This window comes from Sprattus sprattus (assembly GCF_963457725.1).
Source record: "Sprattus sprattus genome assembly, chromosome: 16".
In the NCBI taxonomy this organism is placed as follows: domain Eukaryota; kingdom Metazoa; phylum Chordata; class Actinopteri; order Clupeiformes; family Clupeidae; genus Sprattus; species Sprattus sprattus.
Window position 1 is genome coordinate 7,121,957 of NC_137914.1, and position 16,202 is coordinate 7,138,158.

Genomic DNA, 16,202 nt, shown 5'->3' on the forward strand with positions numbered 1-16,202 from the left:
AAATACTTTAAAGAAGTGTCATGTCTGGAAATGGGAAGGAGCAAACCTTTTTTCCTTGTTATTTTTTGGCATGGTTATGTGTTGGCGTCCCATAATTCCATGCCACTAATTACTTTGAATATGAATTTGATTCTGTTTTTTCCCCGGAACTGTGTTCAACAAATTACTATTGAATTAGCTGATGGTAAATGTTTCTGATGTTTCTGACTGCTTCTGGATTATAATAGAAAACCAACCAGCTGCAAAAATGTTGACTGAGGCACCTTTTATCTTGCCGACATCTTTAATTCAAATCGCTTTATTTGAGTAATTTATTTTATTCATTCAAGAATATCAAATCTCTCGATATTAAGCCATCTCCTGATGGTCTTAAATGTACAAGTCAATACAAAATACTAATCGCATGCATGCCCACAATGCAGTCAATCCAACCATATTACTGTATATAAAAGACAACACATTGTATATGGAAATAACCATCTTTATTAATGATAATATATACAATTAGCAAAACCGTGCATGCTACAGTTGGGCAAGATGCTAACATTGACAGTATTTGAGGCTGACAATCACTCAGTCATCATTCAGCATTTCACACAGATACAGAGGGCCAAGACAGCAGAGCCCTGGATGCACTGAGGTAACACACCCCTGATGCTTCTCATCAGCTGAAGAAAAAAAAAATGCATTGGGTTCCATGTTGAACACATGGAACCCAAAATAGAGATTGCCTGGCACAGATGTATTAAATGCTTATAATTTCAATACAATTTAAGACTTTTTTTTGGAATAGTACACTTTTTTGGGGTGTGGGGGTTATCTCAAAACTGGAAAACATCTGTTTCATTTTGGAATGCTTGATGACAAATATGCACGCAGTGTGTAACAGAAATCACCCAGGATAACCAATCACCTCCCCTATCCCCCCAGTAATACATCAGAACAATCTTTTTATCTATTGCCTGCTTTACGATATGAAGTGAAGAGTGGTTTTCAGAGTAACTATTTTAAATAATGACATTTCATTGTGAACAGTGAAGTGAGGCACATTATAGAGAGCAAATCTACAATTTCATAAAATCCATCAAACCATTCAAGAATTCCCTTTCTAAGGTGTAAGGTAGAGGGGAATATGGAAACAAATTTGGCATTGATCTTAGGTTATTGCTAGACAGCAGATAAAAAATACATAATATTTTCATAATACACGGAGACATCAAAAAATCAGACAACGCATACTGACAGATCCTACAGTTTGAGCTCACTTGAGGTGTGCAAAATGGCTTCTGGTTTCTGGTGTTTCAGTTGCTGGACTGTTTTAAAGTGCTCAGGGCAATAGTGAGTGGGGCCTTCACAATGCAGCAGACAGTGTCTATAAAAGCACAATGTTGTTGTCTTGCAAGACACAACCCCCGTGATACCCCTGTGTCTTAATTATGTTATATAATGTGATTTGTTGTGAAGAAAAACATGAACATAACTATGGCTAATGATTGACAGGAAAAAACTAGGAGGTCTAATGGAAATTTCAAAATGGCTAAATTAACATCTTATGTTTGAACATTTTTTGTCCTTGGGATTCTGTTCAATCCCGAGCGCTCATATCACCCCAAAGTGTTTAATAAGTTCATATCGGCCTGAGCTGGGCCACCTCCAGCTCCCTGACAGAGGGCTGCTGAGGGACCCTTTCCTGGATGATGGATGATGAGGGCAGAACAAACAGCAGTCATGAAAACACAGCTTGTCCTACATGCTTGTGGTGAGCTTCATGTCATCCCTTTATCCATAACAGTCATCAACATTCCTACTGAGATATCTCAACGTATGAGTGGCACTTGACTTACTAAGGACATTCAACAGTGAAGAAAAATGACAAAGTGAATGTGATGAATATTAAGTGGGAGTGTTGGATAGAAAGTGCTTGATGCTGCTGACCATGTCAGCCCATGCCCCTCCCCCCCCCCCACAGTGTGACTTAAAGTGGGGACATACCAATTAACGTCACAGTACGAGCTTTCAACTGCATTATGTGACACAGAGTTTTGGCATAGATGGAGTTACATATGTAAATGACACACATTCATAAAAATATAGGAATCTTTACATTAACTATATTTATCTATTTTTTGTATTTATTTATTTTCCTGAATTAGTTAAATATTTTTTTTTTTTTTTTAAGCAAAATCAGATAGAAGTCTTTAAGTGCGGCCCAACCTGATATGATGTAGAGTGTGTTTTTTTCGGACCTGAATCCAGTCACCTGATTATCAGCACGCTTTGGCCACAGGCTGAGGAAAGGCTTGGCAGAGAGTCATGATGCGAGTACACCTGGCCAGAGGCCCTGAACCTGAGCGCAAAGAGCCTCTTCCGATTGTGGAGAAATAACTGACAGGATCTCACTCAGGACCTTCCGAGGGCGGTTGTCTCCTGGTCGAGACGCGCACACTTGCTGGCCAATATAACTTCAGGCGAGAGGTTTGTTTAAGAATAAAGATAGATAGTGAGAAAGAAAAGAAAAAGAGTATGACCAGTACCAATACATCCTGTTCATTTTTTTGCTGAGCTCACCAAACTCAGGCACCCTCTTTTGCATTGCTGTAGTTATATATAATCGTGATGACTGCCATGGTGAACTGGTCAAAGCATAACATTTAAACTAATAGCTTGATATGTGGATGCTTTTTTTTCTCCCTCCTCCTTTTTCTTCCTGGCGCATCCTCCCACTCCTGCTCAACCGCTGAGTGGGTGCAGGTCCACCTTGACCTTCTCTCCGCTGCTCAGCATGCCTATGGTGGGGTAGAAGCCGCCCGCGGGTACCACCACCTCCCGCCGCCCAATGATCTTGCCGTTGCGGGTGAAGAACACCTGAGTGGGCACAGTGGGGCGACAGTGAGTCAGCAATTGTGTGGTGATCGATCTCTCGGTCTGTCTCTCTGTCTCTGTCTCTGTCTCTGTCTCTGTCTCTGTCTCTGTCTCTGTCTCTGTCTCTGTCTCTGTCTCTGTCTCTCTGTCTCTCTGTCTCTCTGTCTCTCTGTCTCTCTCTCTCCAGGGCTCACCTCAAGAGGGAGGCAGACTGAGCTTTTGTGCCTTCATGTTCCAGAGGCACCCATCACTCATGCCCAGTGCTTTCACTTTTCTTTGTGTGTGTGTGTGTGTGTGTGTGTGTGTGTGTGTGTGTGTGTGTGTTACATGACAATGTGCTCCATGAGGGAGAAACAAAATGTTGAAATGTACACACATCTTATTGTGTTTTGACTAATTTGGCTCTGGGCAGCTGTCATTTGCACACACACACACACACACGTGCACACACACACACACGTGCACACACACACACACGTGCACACACACACACACACACACACACACACACACACACACACACACACACACACACACACACACACACACACACACACACACGCGCATGCACGCACACTCGCGCACACTCGCGCACACACAGGGCCATGAGCCAACAATGCTTTGTGGTTTGGTTAAGCAGAGTCAATATTGACAACCCCTCTGCATGATTTAAGAAGTGCCACGAGTCCATTTTCACACCCAAGGCTTGTCAATAGCAAGCACTGTTTGACCCCCTCCAGACAAGGGGCTGCCAAATGGGCTCTGTGGTTCTTGGCAGGCATGAAAAAGCCCCTGACAAGAACAAATGAGTACTAAAGTAACTCCCACATGGCAATTGAAGAAACTGTGAACAAACATAATGAAGACTAATTGATGTACCTGCCAAAGTTGCGGCTTTGATGTTTTTCTTTCGTCAAGACTTTTGCAAAGCATTCAGACAGCAGAACAAAATGTCTAGATCGATATTGTGTACTTAGTTGAAAGCCTAGCTTACGCTAATGAAGAAAGGACAGGGTCGTGCCGGTCCGGAATGCTTACACAGGCCTGAGTTATTAAGCGAGGCTCCAAGCACGTCATTCCGCACGTAAAACTGGTTCAGGTGTGTTTAGGGAGCACGGTTCTTACCATGACCTTCCTGCCCTCCTGATCCTGCTCGGCGTCATCACCGTCATCCTCATCTTCTTCATCATTCAGGTACACAAAGTTCTGTACGCGGCCCTGCTTGGGTCGAACCTCCTGTGCCTCCCATTCGTCTAGTTCGTCTAGTTCGAGAGATTGATTGATTACTTAAAATTGGGTAGGGCAGTACATCAACATTAGATGTTGTCATCCAGGCTGTTTCTTGTAAGGCACTATTATCAGAGGTAGGTCCATTGTATAGATAATGATGGTACCAATGCTTTTCAGAAATCAACCACCTCTGGTTCAACTACATGAACTACATGAAGGGGTTAGTTCGGTACACAAATTAATTGAACAAATGAATTCAACAAAATTACATTTAACACTCTGACCTATGATCCTCTGAGAGGCAAAAGTGCTCAGAAGTGTGGTCCGATTTTGCCCTGACATAAACACGGTAATAACTGTTTACTAAAATATTAATTTTCCAAATAGGTGTAGAAGAGCAGTTGTACAAAATCTTGTACAAATGATGCCATGGACTGTGACTGTGACTTCCCCCTTGTGACGACCGGTTAAAGGGGTTTCATTGGAAGGCTGAGCTACATGTTGAAATGATCATGAGAAAGGCAGTGTAGGCATGGCATAAGGCCTCTCTCACCCTCACTGTGTAGGCATGGCATAAGGCCTCTCTCACCCTCACAGTTTAGGCATGGCATATGGCCTCTCACCCTCCCAGTCGAAGATGTAATGATCATGAGAAAGGCAGTGAAGGCATGGCATAAGGGTTCTCTTACCTTCCCAGTCGAAGATGTAGTCTCGTGGGAACATGATTCCACAGCCCATGATGTCCCCCTCGAAACAGCGTGGGCCAAAAGGGTCCCCTACCCCACTTCCATGAAAGATCTTGCCATCATCTAAGAGTGAGACAGACAAAGAGGGAGAGAGTGGGGAAAGAGAAGGGACAGGGAACTATGTCAGTTGATGTGACTTTAAAAAAGAGACACATTCACACAAATCTGCATTGCTCATGCCCTGGTGATTCTGGGACCGTGCTCCCTCACTGAATCACAGATTTACACACGCACGCACGCGAACGGACGCACACACACACACACACACACACACACACACACACACACACACACACACACACACACACACACACACACGCACCACACGCACACGCACAAAACATTTCTCTACACACTTTGCAGCTACTACTATCTTGCGTGTACCAAAAAAAACGAACATGTCTTTATTTAAGCTCAGTGGTGGAAAACAAACCAAAAATGCTCAGACCGATATAACAACAACAAGATGAAAAAAAAAAAAAAAAAGAGAACACGAGCATGAAAGAAAAACAACGACAAGGTAGCCTGCAGACAGAAAAAAAAAAAAAAAAAGATTGTGCTTGTGTGGCTGGTAAATATTTGTGGAGTTGTCATGGGACCCGTCCTCTAGCTCAGGATACTGTTTAAACAATCTTGATCAGGACGTGGGGAAGGGAAATGGAGACACTGTATCATTACGGCTCCCATGCGGGCTCTTGCCACAACAGCGCTCACTCTGCAAACACCGTTGCCACACCGAGGGAGGAGGGTGGCTATAAATAGCCCAGGGGTTTTTGGGTGGGGAACCAGGTTTTACCCCCCAATGGCTGTCTTTAGGCCTCCGTCTCGCACAGCCAACCTGTCTTTTATTTAAGTACGTCTGGCTGCCGGACAGCAGCACTTGTTCTCAGCTTGCTGGAAGCAGAGCGGGACCAGGAAACGACCCTAGCGAAGGGGGGGGTGGGGGGGTGCTCAGGCGCGAGGGCTTTTTCCTCGAATGCCTCCGCTGGCATTTGGAGCTCCGGCGGAAAACAGGTCGCGACATAGCAGCTGTCTCCGCAGGGACACCGTCCGCACAACGGCTTCCGCAGACGTGAAAAGTGTTCTAGGGACGACGGTGCTTTTTTACAGGGGATGGGGGGGGGGGGGGGGGTCATGGCAGGTGGGGTAGGTTTTGTCATTAGCACACAGGGGCCTGTCTCTTCTTTTCCTTACTGGGCCTGGGCTTGCGGAAGCGGTTTCATGAGGGTTCTGCTGAAATAGGAACAATTTGAGGGACTTTCCACCCCCATTCCTGCACCATCATTAAATTAGCATCACCATTAGACTTCTTCGCATAACACTTGTCTACTAGTCCTCTGATATTTAAACTTTTAAAATGTCAATTACATTAACATGGCTACACTGTCTGGCTGGTTAATTGCGTCAGTTTAATGCGTCAGAACCTTAAGACAACACCGATACCATTTCTCAGAGACACCAATGTGACCAAGAAAGAGCCATGCGTTCTGATGTCTCTGGAAGTAAGGATCAGGCTCCAGGAAAGGCCATCCTCAAAATGAACGAAACTGCCAGAACAAATGGATGTCTAATGCCTTCATGGCCTGTTGCCGTTTGGATACATAACCTTACTGCTCAAGGTTTGACTTGGACTTCATTTAACAGCGTTTTCCCCCAAACCTAACATGACGATGCAGACTTGCCATTGACTATGTCAAAATTGTACGCTGGCCACTGGTAGTTGCTTTAGACAGATGTGCCTTATTTTAAGACCCCATGTAACCCCTGAGGGACATGACCTTGCAACCTAAAGCAACCTATGAATCACAGTAAGAATGTGTTTGTGCATAAATGTGGATGCTAGGAGCTGATGCCGTGCCAGGGACTCAGGTAAATCAATGGGGGTGAATCAATGGGCCGCAGTGGTGCCACGCTCAATGAACGAACCAACACAAACACTCACACACAGTTATTCAACAGGGTAGCATGGCACAGATGCCAATCTCAAACATCAACACACAGATGGCTGAGTGGCACGCAGCAGGCACTTAGAAAGTATTCGGATGCCTTGACTTTTTTTTTTCATTTTGTTATATTGCAGCCTTACGCTAAAATGTTCATATTCATTAATAAGGAGAAACTGAAACATCACATTTACCTACGTTTTCAGACCCTTTGCTTTAACAATACAAATGTAGCTTAGATGCCTCCCATTTCTCTTGATTATCTTTGAGATGTTTCTACACCTTAATTGGAGTCCACCTGTGGATTCAATGTATTTGGAAAGGCACACACCTGTTTATATAAGGTTTCTGAGCTAACCATGCCATGAGGTCGAAGGAACTGCCTATAGAGCTCAGAGACAGGATTGTGTCGAGGCACCGATCTGGGGAAGGCTACAAAAAAAATTCTGCTGCACTGAAGGTTTACAAGAGCACAGTGCCTCCATTATTCTTAAATGGAAGAAGTGTGGAACAACCAGGACTCTTCCTAGAGGTGGCCACCTAGCCAAACTGAGCAATATGGCAAGAAGGGCCTTGGTAAAAGAGGCGACCAAGAATGTGATTGTCACTCTGATTGAGCTCCAAAGATCTGCGCCTGTCTGGAGACAGGGGAACCATCGAGAAGGATAGCAATCCCTGCAGCACTCCACCGATCTGGGCTTTAAGGCAGAGTGGCCAGACAGGACTCTTAGGCTGTGAGAAACAAGATTCTTTGGTCTGATGAAACCCAGATTGAACTGACTGGCCTCAGTTCCATGTGTCATATATGGAGGAAACCAGGCACTATTAATCATCTGCTGAATATCATGGCAACTGAGGAGCATGCTAGTGGCAGCAGCATGATAGTGGCAGTGATTTTCAGTGGCAGGGACTGGGGCATTGGCGTCAGTTGGGTTTGAAAAGTGCTGGGGACATAGATGGGATTTCTATGCCTCTACCTCTGCTAATACAGTGAGCGTAGCCTGAATGCAAATGCATTACAAAAATCATAGGTTACCGGGATTTTGTAGTGTTTTAAAAACAAGTGGGATCTCTGTCAATTAGTGGCCAACAGATAGAGTGCAGTGAAAAAAAACTAAATATCCAAAACTATAAGAGTCGTGCTTATTGTCAAGAGAGAAACCCAGTGATGTCATGCAGCAACACTGTCTTTGCATTGAGCTTGGCAAACCAAACCAAACAAATCTGCGATGGTAGCAATACTTAGAAACTATGTGAGCACAATTTAAAACCCACATAATGCCAGGAACACGTTTCTGACATTTGACAGAAAAGCAACCATTTTAGACGCAAGCTAGCCTGTACTGTAACAAAGTGATACTATCCGACTGGGGGTCATCACAGGGACAGGCCACATACACACTTGGACTAACGTTGCACACAACTTTCATTTTTGTGTATCAGTTTGATTTTCAACTATAAACTGGCGATTAAGCACTTCTGTGATTTGCAGTGACATTTTATTTTCAGTTGTCAAACGTGGTGGAGGATGTAACTGAAGTCTACGGGTTCTGGTCAGGGTTCAGGAAAAGCTGAATGGAATGAGGTACACCAATGCCCTTAACAAAAACCTGGTCCAGAACATCAGACTGGGTCAAAGGTTCTTCTTCCAAAAGGACAATGGGCCTAAGTACAAAGCCAAGACAATGCAGGAGTGGCTTAGGAACAATTCTGTAAATGTCCTTGAGTGGGCCCCGCCAGAGCCCTGACTGGAACCCAGTCAAACAGCTCTGGCAAGACCTGAAAATGGCTGTCCCCATCCAACCCGACAGAGCTTGAGAGGATCTGGCTGGTTTAATGCATCAGAAAAGCACATAGCCTAATGAATAAGCACAACAAAGCGAGAAGATGAGAGAGGTCAGTAAGGAAGCAGGGAAGCAATAGTGGTACAAAACAGATCAACTCTCTGTTATGGTAGTTTTTAAAAGTGTTATGAGATCAGAGACCCGTTGTGTAGGAGTGTAACAGTTTCGACCGGGAATGCAACAAATCCAGTGCTGCGTAGAAGAGTTGTGCCACTCCATCTGACTTCAATGGAATAATTTTGGAGTCCATTTCCGGAAATTAGCTCAAAAGTTCCAAACATGGGGTTCAGTCAATGTAACCCTATCTGTTTAAACAACTATGAGCAACTGTCTTGGTTAAATGTGAAAATTGTGGAATACATAAGATTGCTGACAACTTAGACTAAACTGTCTACATTCATGGATTTAGGTTGTTGATCCTATCAGACCACTCGCGAATGCTGCCTGGAGTTGGCATCTCTCCCCAATTGCTAAACCTGCACTAGCCCCATTATTCTATTTCATTCAATTAAAATAATGGAGATTTCCCATTTATCTCTATGAATGGGACTACTAATTTGATACTACTTTTCAGTCCAAGAACCACGCGACCATTCAGCAAATTTGACTTCTGTTGGCACAAGCTTGGATTTGAGCATCTCTGCCCCCCTCAAGCCCACAAACAATCTTTGAGCAAAGACAGTGTTGCTGCATGACATGACATAATGACCAACTCTGGCTAGGATAATCTCTAACTATCTATCTACTAGTTCTTAATGTCTAGCATAGCCTTCATTATACTTATGAAATGATACCTGGTTTATCATTACGTTTTCTTACCTGGAGGTGGGCGTGCTAATAATTACGTTACAAATCACTGGGTTTCTCTCTTGACAATAAGCACGACTCTTTTAGTTTGGGATATTCAGGTTTTTTTCAAGCCCACAAACAATCTCCAATGGAGAGGTACTTGCCTGCAACACCATATGGCAAACTATCCAAAACAAACATTCAAACTCTTCCTCCCTCCTTTTCTTCATTAGAAACATACGTAGCCTTAAGAGAAGAAAGAGTCTTTAAAAATGATCAATGACCATTGATAGTGACTGATTTGATAAATAATATTCTGATAATGTTTTCTGCAATATCGCCAAGCCCTCGCACGCAGGTAGCCACTTGTCCCTTAAAAGCGTACTAACTGAATAATAGCAGATCTTGGTTCTAGATGATCTCATCTGAGTGAGAGAAGCCCAGATGAAGAATCAACATGCTTGTTTTGTTTGTTCTAGGAGGGGATTTAACAATAAGGGGCCTGTCAGCAGGCTACTCCAGGGTATGACTGTGGAGGTGTTTAATTGCCTCACTGCCTCTGGGGCGCTTAAAGTGCAGGGGCGGCCCTGATGGTGATCCGGGAGATCAGGTCCTCACATGAACGTGTTCACAAGAGCACCAGTATCGGGGCTCGCAGATGAATCTCCGGCGCATTCAGGTGTACGATTGCTCATGCTTTTCCATTGTGGCTCATGCTTTTCCATTGTGACTCAGCGTTTCGAATACAGGTCTGTCTCTGTCAAGTCGGGTTTGATTTTCCCCTTTTCTTTTGTAATGGCGTGGTGAGACAAAGTTTGTGTGTGGCATGGAGTGCCAGTCATAAATCACCTGTCCACCGCATTCACACACAGAAGACTAATTAGTTCTGCTGCAAGGCCAGCATAGATTTTTTTTTTACAGCATCTTCCAAGTGCACAGCAGTCTAAATCCACAGAAACTAAAGCCTCTCTGGGACTGATACGATAGCGTAGCTCGAATATTCCTTTTGTTGCCGGCATTTCGTCTAAACCACAAAACAGCCTGTAACCACCAGTGGCTGAAATGGATTTACACATGGGCTGGGCTAGTTGTGAATTTGTTATGGATACAACCACTAGCACTCCCCAAACATAAATATATCTAACGCTCCAAGACAGGTTTTAAGTTTTATTTGCATTTGAAAAGGCATGTTGTATTAATGGCACCAGACCCCAGTCTTTAAACCGAGATACTGCTTACAGCACATAGTCCGTGACGTTCTTAAAACAACTTGCCTAAGGAGGCACTCCTAGGATGAAAACTCTCACACAAAGCAGCTTTCAGCAGCACTTTTGTGGTGCATCTGATAAGACAGGGTTGAGGTAGTGGGATGGAGTCTGTCCAATAGTGCCAAGATGTTTGTCTTCACAGGGGTTATACAGTCAGTTACACAAGCGTGGAGTGATACACTCCAAAGAGGATATGTGGTATCAGATACATCTCTCCATGGCGTTCCTCTCTTGCTCATAGATGGGAGCTGAGTGAGATAGGTGTGATGGTGAGATATGGAGCATCTATTGAAACTGAAATGTTTGCAGGCTCCTAGTTGCTGTCTAAACCTCCTGCCATCCGACAAACGTTTCTTATCATAGGAGTATAGCAGAGATGGTGCCCTGAGATGGAGGCTGAGCACTTGTGAGGCGGAATCAGTCTGTTCAGAAAGACAGTTCCCAATTGTTCTTCAGTTCCCAACTGTTTTTGTGCAAAACTACAGAAAGAATAAAGGTATATGACCTGGTGACTGCTGAACCCACTTCCCCGCAAGCTTCCCAATAAAAGAAGCAAGGATTTGTGTGTACTCTTGCGTACAGCCTGTGAATCTGAGCTCTTTTCAGCATACCAAAGGTGCCTTCCTTTGATGTGTGTATGCTTTAGACCCTTCCAACTGCAGGAACGTTTTACAGCTCCTCTGTAGGATATTTCCTCAGCAAATGTAAGCCATGTCTCAGAAAGGTACTTTTCCAAAACCATAGAACTATTGGGTGCAGTTTACTGTACTGTAATCTGTAAACTGGCTGAACACAAGCTTAACAGAAAGCAACAAAAAATATTCTAGAAGTCTGAAATGGTTATTTTTTTTTTTTTGAGTTCCAGTAAATACACACCTCTATGAAGAGCGCACATTTGTATTTTCATGTATGTGTGGGGGCCTGCCGTAGTTCCTTTCACACAAAAGGATCTTTTTAAGGTTCTAGAAACGGCTGTGTGGCGAGACAAATATTTGCCTATTTTTTCACCACAGGAACTACTACTTTCGTTATTTAAGGGTAGTTCCTGTAGCATTCTCTGATGACCAGTTCTTCCCAAAGGCCGTGGAACAATTGTCCTTTTTTTAAATCGTATTTTACACAAAGATTGTCTAAACACCAGGATTTTAGAAAGATACACTGACCTGCATGGTATGCCACTGATCCTCGACTCCATCCAGGGTGCCTGTTCTTGGGGTAGTCCTGTAATAAACAAACAAGGAAGCAGATTACAGCCTATTCACGCAACACTCGTCCCACTCAAGCAAACCCTGACATGAAAACAGACTGAGGAACCCATAAAAAAACAATTACAGAGACATAGCCTCAACTGGTTCTGGCAAAGGGCATCAGGGTGTAGTGGTCACATAGCTGGAGAGGATATGTCTTTTGTGTACGGCTGAGCTGTGCCAGTGCAAACAGTCACTGCAGCCAGCATTCAGATAAAGACCATAGAGAGCCACAGAGGTAATTAGAGCCAAAGTGTTTTTCACAGTTGCTTCACTCCTGCTCAATTTGATCAACAGAGATCCACACAACCCTGACAGTAGACAAGGAGGGAGCTTTGTTTGTGACGTTTGGACAATTTTTTCCAACTTTAAAAACACATTTATTCCTGAGGAGAGGCCAAAACGACAAGAAACTGTGTGATTGGCCCTTACGCAGACAAGAGTTCTTAGGATGCTAGGGAAAAGTGGAACAAGATTGAAAACGGTGGAGTAGGGCGGAGAGGGGAAAGGAGTGTGGCTCCGACTCTTGCACGCCACAGCACCCTGGCATTTTATAAACTCATCTCCAGGACGACCCTAGAGAGGGTTAGGATTTTTAGCTTTGCATAACCGAACAAGGAACGTGGATGTGGCTCCCATGAATGCTTTGTTGACAGCTGTACTTTCTGTTTTACCTGTTTATCTAATTAGTTGGTTACTTGTGTGTGTGTGTGTGTGTGTGAGAGAGTGTGTGTGTGCGTTTGTGTGTGTGTGTGTGTGGGGGGGGGGGATGGTGATGGAACCTGTGGAATGAAAAGTGATTGATTTACAGTCCTGTGGAGAGAGATGGGGGGAAGCCACAGACCCTCTCTCGGTCCTCTCCTCGCTGCACGCCCCCACACCCGCGGGGCTGCTTAAGAGCCCCATCAGCTCCATCATGCCAGCCAGAGGGCTGAGGATTAGGGCATGAAGATGAACGATGGGCATAGCGATGATGACATGTTGGCAACCACTTCACCAACTCCGAACTTGAGAGTAGACACTGACTTTCAGCTTTCTCTAAGTGCATGCTGCCCATTTTCCTAGTTTTTGGTACCTACGTTTCCACTGAGAAGAAATAATTGAGTGTTTACTACACTTGCATTATCACACGTGTGTGTCATGCACAAACATCCTCACATGAACAGTCTGCAACACTTGACCGCAAAACACCATAGCCATGAATTTCACTGTCAGCGAACAGAAGCCCCCAAAAGCAACTTAAGGTCATAAAATAAAGAAGAAAAAAAGCAAGTCTGAAATATTTTTTTTTAACACACACACACACAGACACAGAGACAGACACACAGACAGACACACGGACAGACACACACACACACACACACACACACACACAATATAGGCCCTTTAACCACAAAATGCCTTGCAACTCTCCCTATGACTGCAAAAGCCATTAGACTGAGCAGGACAGGGGCTTCCAAGAAACACAAACAGTAGCTTTTCTGTCTATGGAGCAGTGAGTCCTATCGGACCCTCAGGGGTTTTTATCAGTGCAGCAGCAAAAGCAGCAGCAGCAGCCTGCATTTCCACACTCTGACTAAGTCAACAAGCTGTGCACAGCCTGCTGCCACTGCTGGAGACAGATAGAGATAGCAATCTCTCCTAAACTACAAATATAGCACAGGGGGATTACCATGCAGTGAAGCTCCCTCTTACCTCCTATGAGGGTAGGGGAGGTAGTTTGTACAACAACAACAACATGACATACCATGAGATGCCATGTTTAACACAAGCACCCACCCCCACACACACACACACACACACCCACCCATCCCCCCCCCACACAGACACACTCATACATGCACAGAGAAGGCAAAAAGAATTCGAAAGCAGAGAGAGAGAGAGAGTGTGAGTGAGTACTGCAGCATTCCTAGACGCACGGCCGTTGTCTGCTTTTGTAATGGCACGATGTGACCTCTGCACAGAGCAAATAAACATGTTTGAGAGGTGGCCATAACAGAGTGCAGCATCAGGGAGTGTTCTCAGGACACGGCCGAGCCGAGGCGGCATGGGAAAGCACTCAGGCCTCGGACAGAGAGCCAGCCCCGTGGGGACGGAACAGAGGAGAGGAAAGGGCGGACGGAGAAGAAAGGTGGGCGGGGGCGTGTGGGGTGTGGGGGGCTGTGAGAGAACAGCGATAAGGACACAGGCCGACTCTGTTTGCACAGCTTCTACTGCTGTGGCCCAGCAGGGCACCAGAATGCCCCCCCTCCACCCTGCGTTACCTCTATCCTGCCGCCTAGCAACGGCTGTGTATTCCGGAAGCATGTGGAAGTGGCGCTCTGGTCTTATCGTCAGACACGGGGTGCGCGGAGGGTTCACTGATCTCTGATAACTACATCCCCATCACAACCACACACCACACTACTGTGAACTCAGAACACAGTTTCACTGACCCACAATGCTCATTAAATTAAAAAAAGAAATGCAATTCTTAGGATGTGAAGCATGTGTGTTTTGTAGATAAAGCAACAGTAGCTGAAGTGAATTCTCCTTGACAATGTCCAGTAAACATGATACAACACAGCCATTTCAGAACCCCAGTCTTACGGTCACAACTTCAAGATTCTGCATGGAGAATCACACGTTATTGACCATTTGTTTAATTGGTTGAGCAAGATTTTAAAGCAATCGCTTGTACGAAACGGAATTGATTAGTGGTAGTACAACACACTGAAAGAGGGGAAAATGTAGCCTCAAATGATATCAGAAAAAATTATGATATGTTCTCTTACTGTGAGTTATATGTTCTCTTACAGTGGCTCACATGGATGAAAAAGTAAGGGCCAAAAACACTGTAGGGGCCAAATGAACTTTTATGTTGATTCTTATGTTACCTCCTTATTAGTATGTGCAAGTGTGTGTGTGTGTTTGTATGAGTGACACTATGGCCGTGGGTATCTGACCCAGCCTGGATCTCTGATGCCGCAGAGCCATTCTACTACCAAAATGTTAAACAGGTCTCTCTCACAGAGCCAGACACCCATTGGCAAAATATCTAACAACAATGTTGAAACGTGGACTACATGTGGGTCACAACAACCACAGGCAGTATCGTGGGAACATTCTAGAATAAAAGCACAGGGAGCAGAAGTTATGGGCCAGAAGTCAGAGGAAGAGGAAGAGGCAGAAGGTGGAGCCTAGTTGAAGAAATGTGTCTTGCTGAAGAATCAGCTGTGCAGTAACTAGTCAGACAACAGCAGCTAGTTGCCATTTGACTTAATCCTATGGGACTGCTAAATTATGGGTAAGGCAAAGGGTCAACAAAAAATAACCTGCACGCCATTTGCATTAATGTATTGTATGTATACAAATGTTTGTTTATAATCATAAAAGAAGCTTAAGGGGATGCTGATGCTGATTGCGCCAATTAGCTAGCCATCAGTGACACAAACCCATCTTATTCATAAGCAATCTTCACTGTGATTGGCCAAAATGAAGAAAAGGTGGTTGAATCCACTGTGTTTGTCTGTTTGCTCTTTACTTACTTGTTGATTTACTTATTTATTTTTTGAAGATATACTGTTTAAACTTTTGAAAGCTCAAAAAGCAATCACAAGGTGGTCAGTCTCAATGTAAAAAAGAGACATTAACAACAGGGAAAGAGCTCTAAACCCACTATAGCATAATGTTATATTCCAAACAACTTCTATGGAGGCAGGCAGTAGCTCTGCAAGGCAGATTATGAGAGGCAGCTGAATGAATCAGCTTAAGAGCCTGAATTTTTAGCAAAACGAAATGAAAAATGCAGAGCAGCAACCAATTGCATACAGTAAAGGTGACCATGCACTCCCAGAGAATTTCAGGATGCTAAGATGGCATAGAAAATGAGTGGTACTGGCCATGATCGAAGTTTACTGCTGTTAAACATCTTCTGCCAAAAAGATGCCAGTGGTTTTGGGGTTGTGGGTGTATTTATACTAGATTCAAATGGTTTCCAACTGATATATTATCACTGCATTAATACTTTTACTTTTTAGAATGGAACTCATGCCAGTTGTCTGGAGAGCTTCGAGTATTTCACTGCATTTCTTCATTCACAGCATTCAAGGATACCTCTGGCTGCCTTTATACTTCTGATAGCCATGTCTGCATCTCAGTAGACCTGTTTTACTGAATACAGGCATATTAATCATACAGGGTAATGTATGAATGGTATGCATTGCACAGGAATAAACACTCTACTATGATCCTCAAGCTCTACGTAATAAACCTAATAAGATCACCTTGGTCC

The 16,202-nt window shown here is 44.1% G+C and overlaps 1 protein-coding gene across 2 annotated transcripts in view; it reads right to left on the bottom strand.

Moving 5' to 3' along the window:
- Positions 1–460: 460 nt before the first annotated feature.
- spryd3 (SPRY domain containing 3) overlaps positions 461–16,202 on the bottom strand; it is a 40,776-nt gene continuing 25,034 nt past the window's right edge. For both annotated transcript variants that reach the window (XM_080854006.1, XM_080854005.1), the window contains 4 exons: positions 11,846–11,903; positions 4,782–4,901; positions 3,988–4,124; positions 461–2,865 (listed from right to left, as the gene is read on the bottom strand). In XM_080854006.1, coding sequence (XP_080710132.1) covers positions 2,731–2,865; positions 3,988–4,124; positions 4,782–4,901; positions 11,846–11,903 — 450 coding nt within the window. In that variant the 3' untranslated portion in view covers positions 461–2,730. The remainder of the gene's footprint in view (positions 2,866–3,987; positions 4,125–4,781; positions 4,902–11,845; positions 11,904–16,202) is intronic.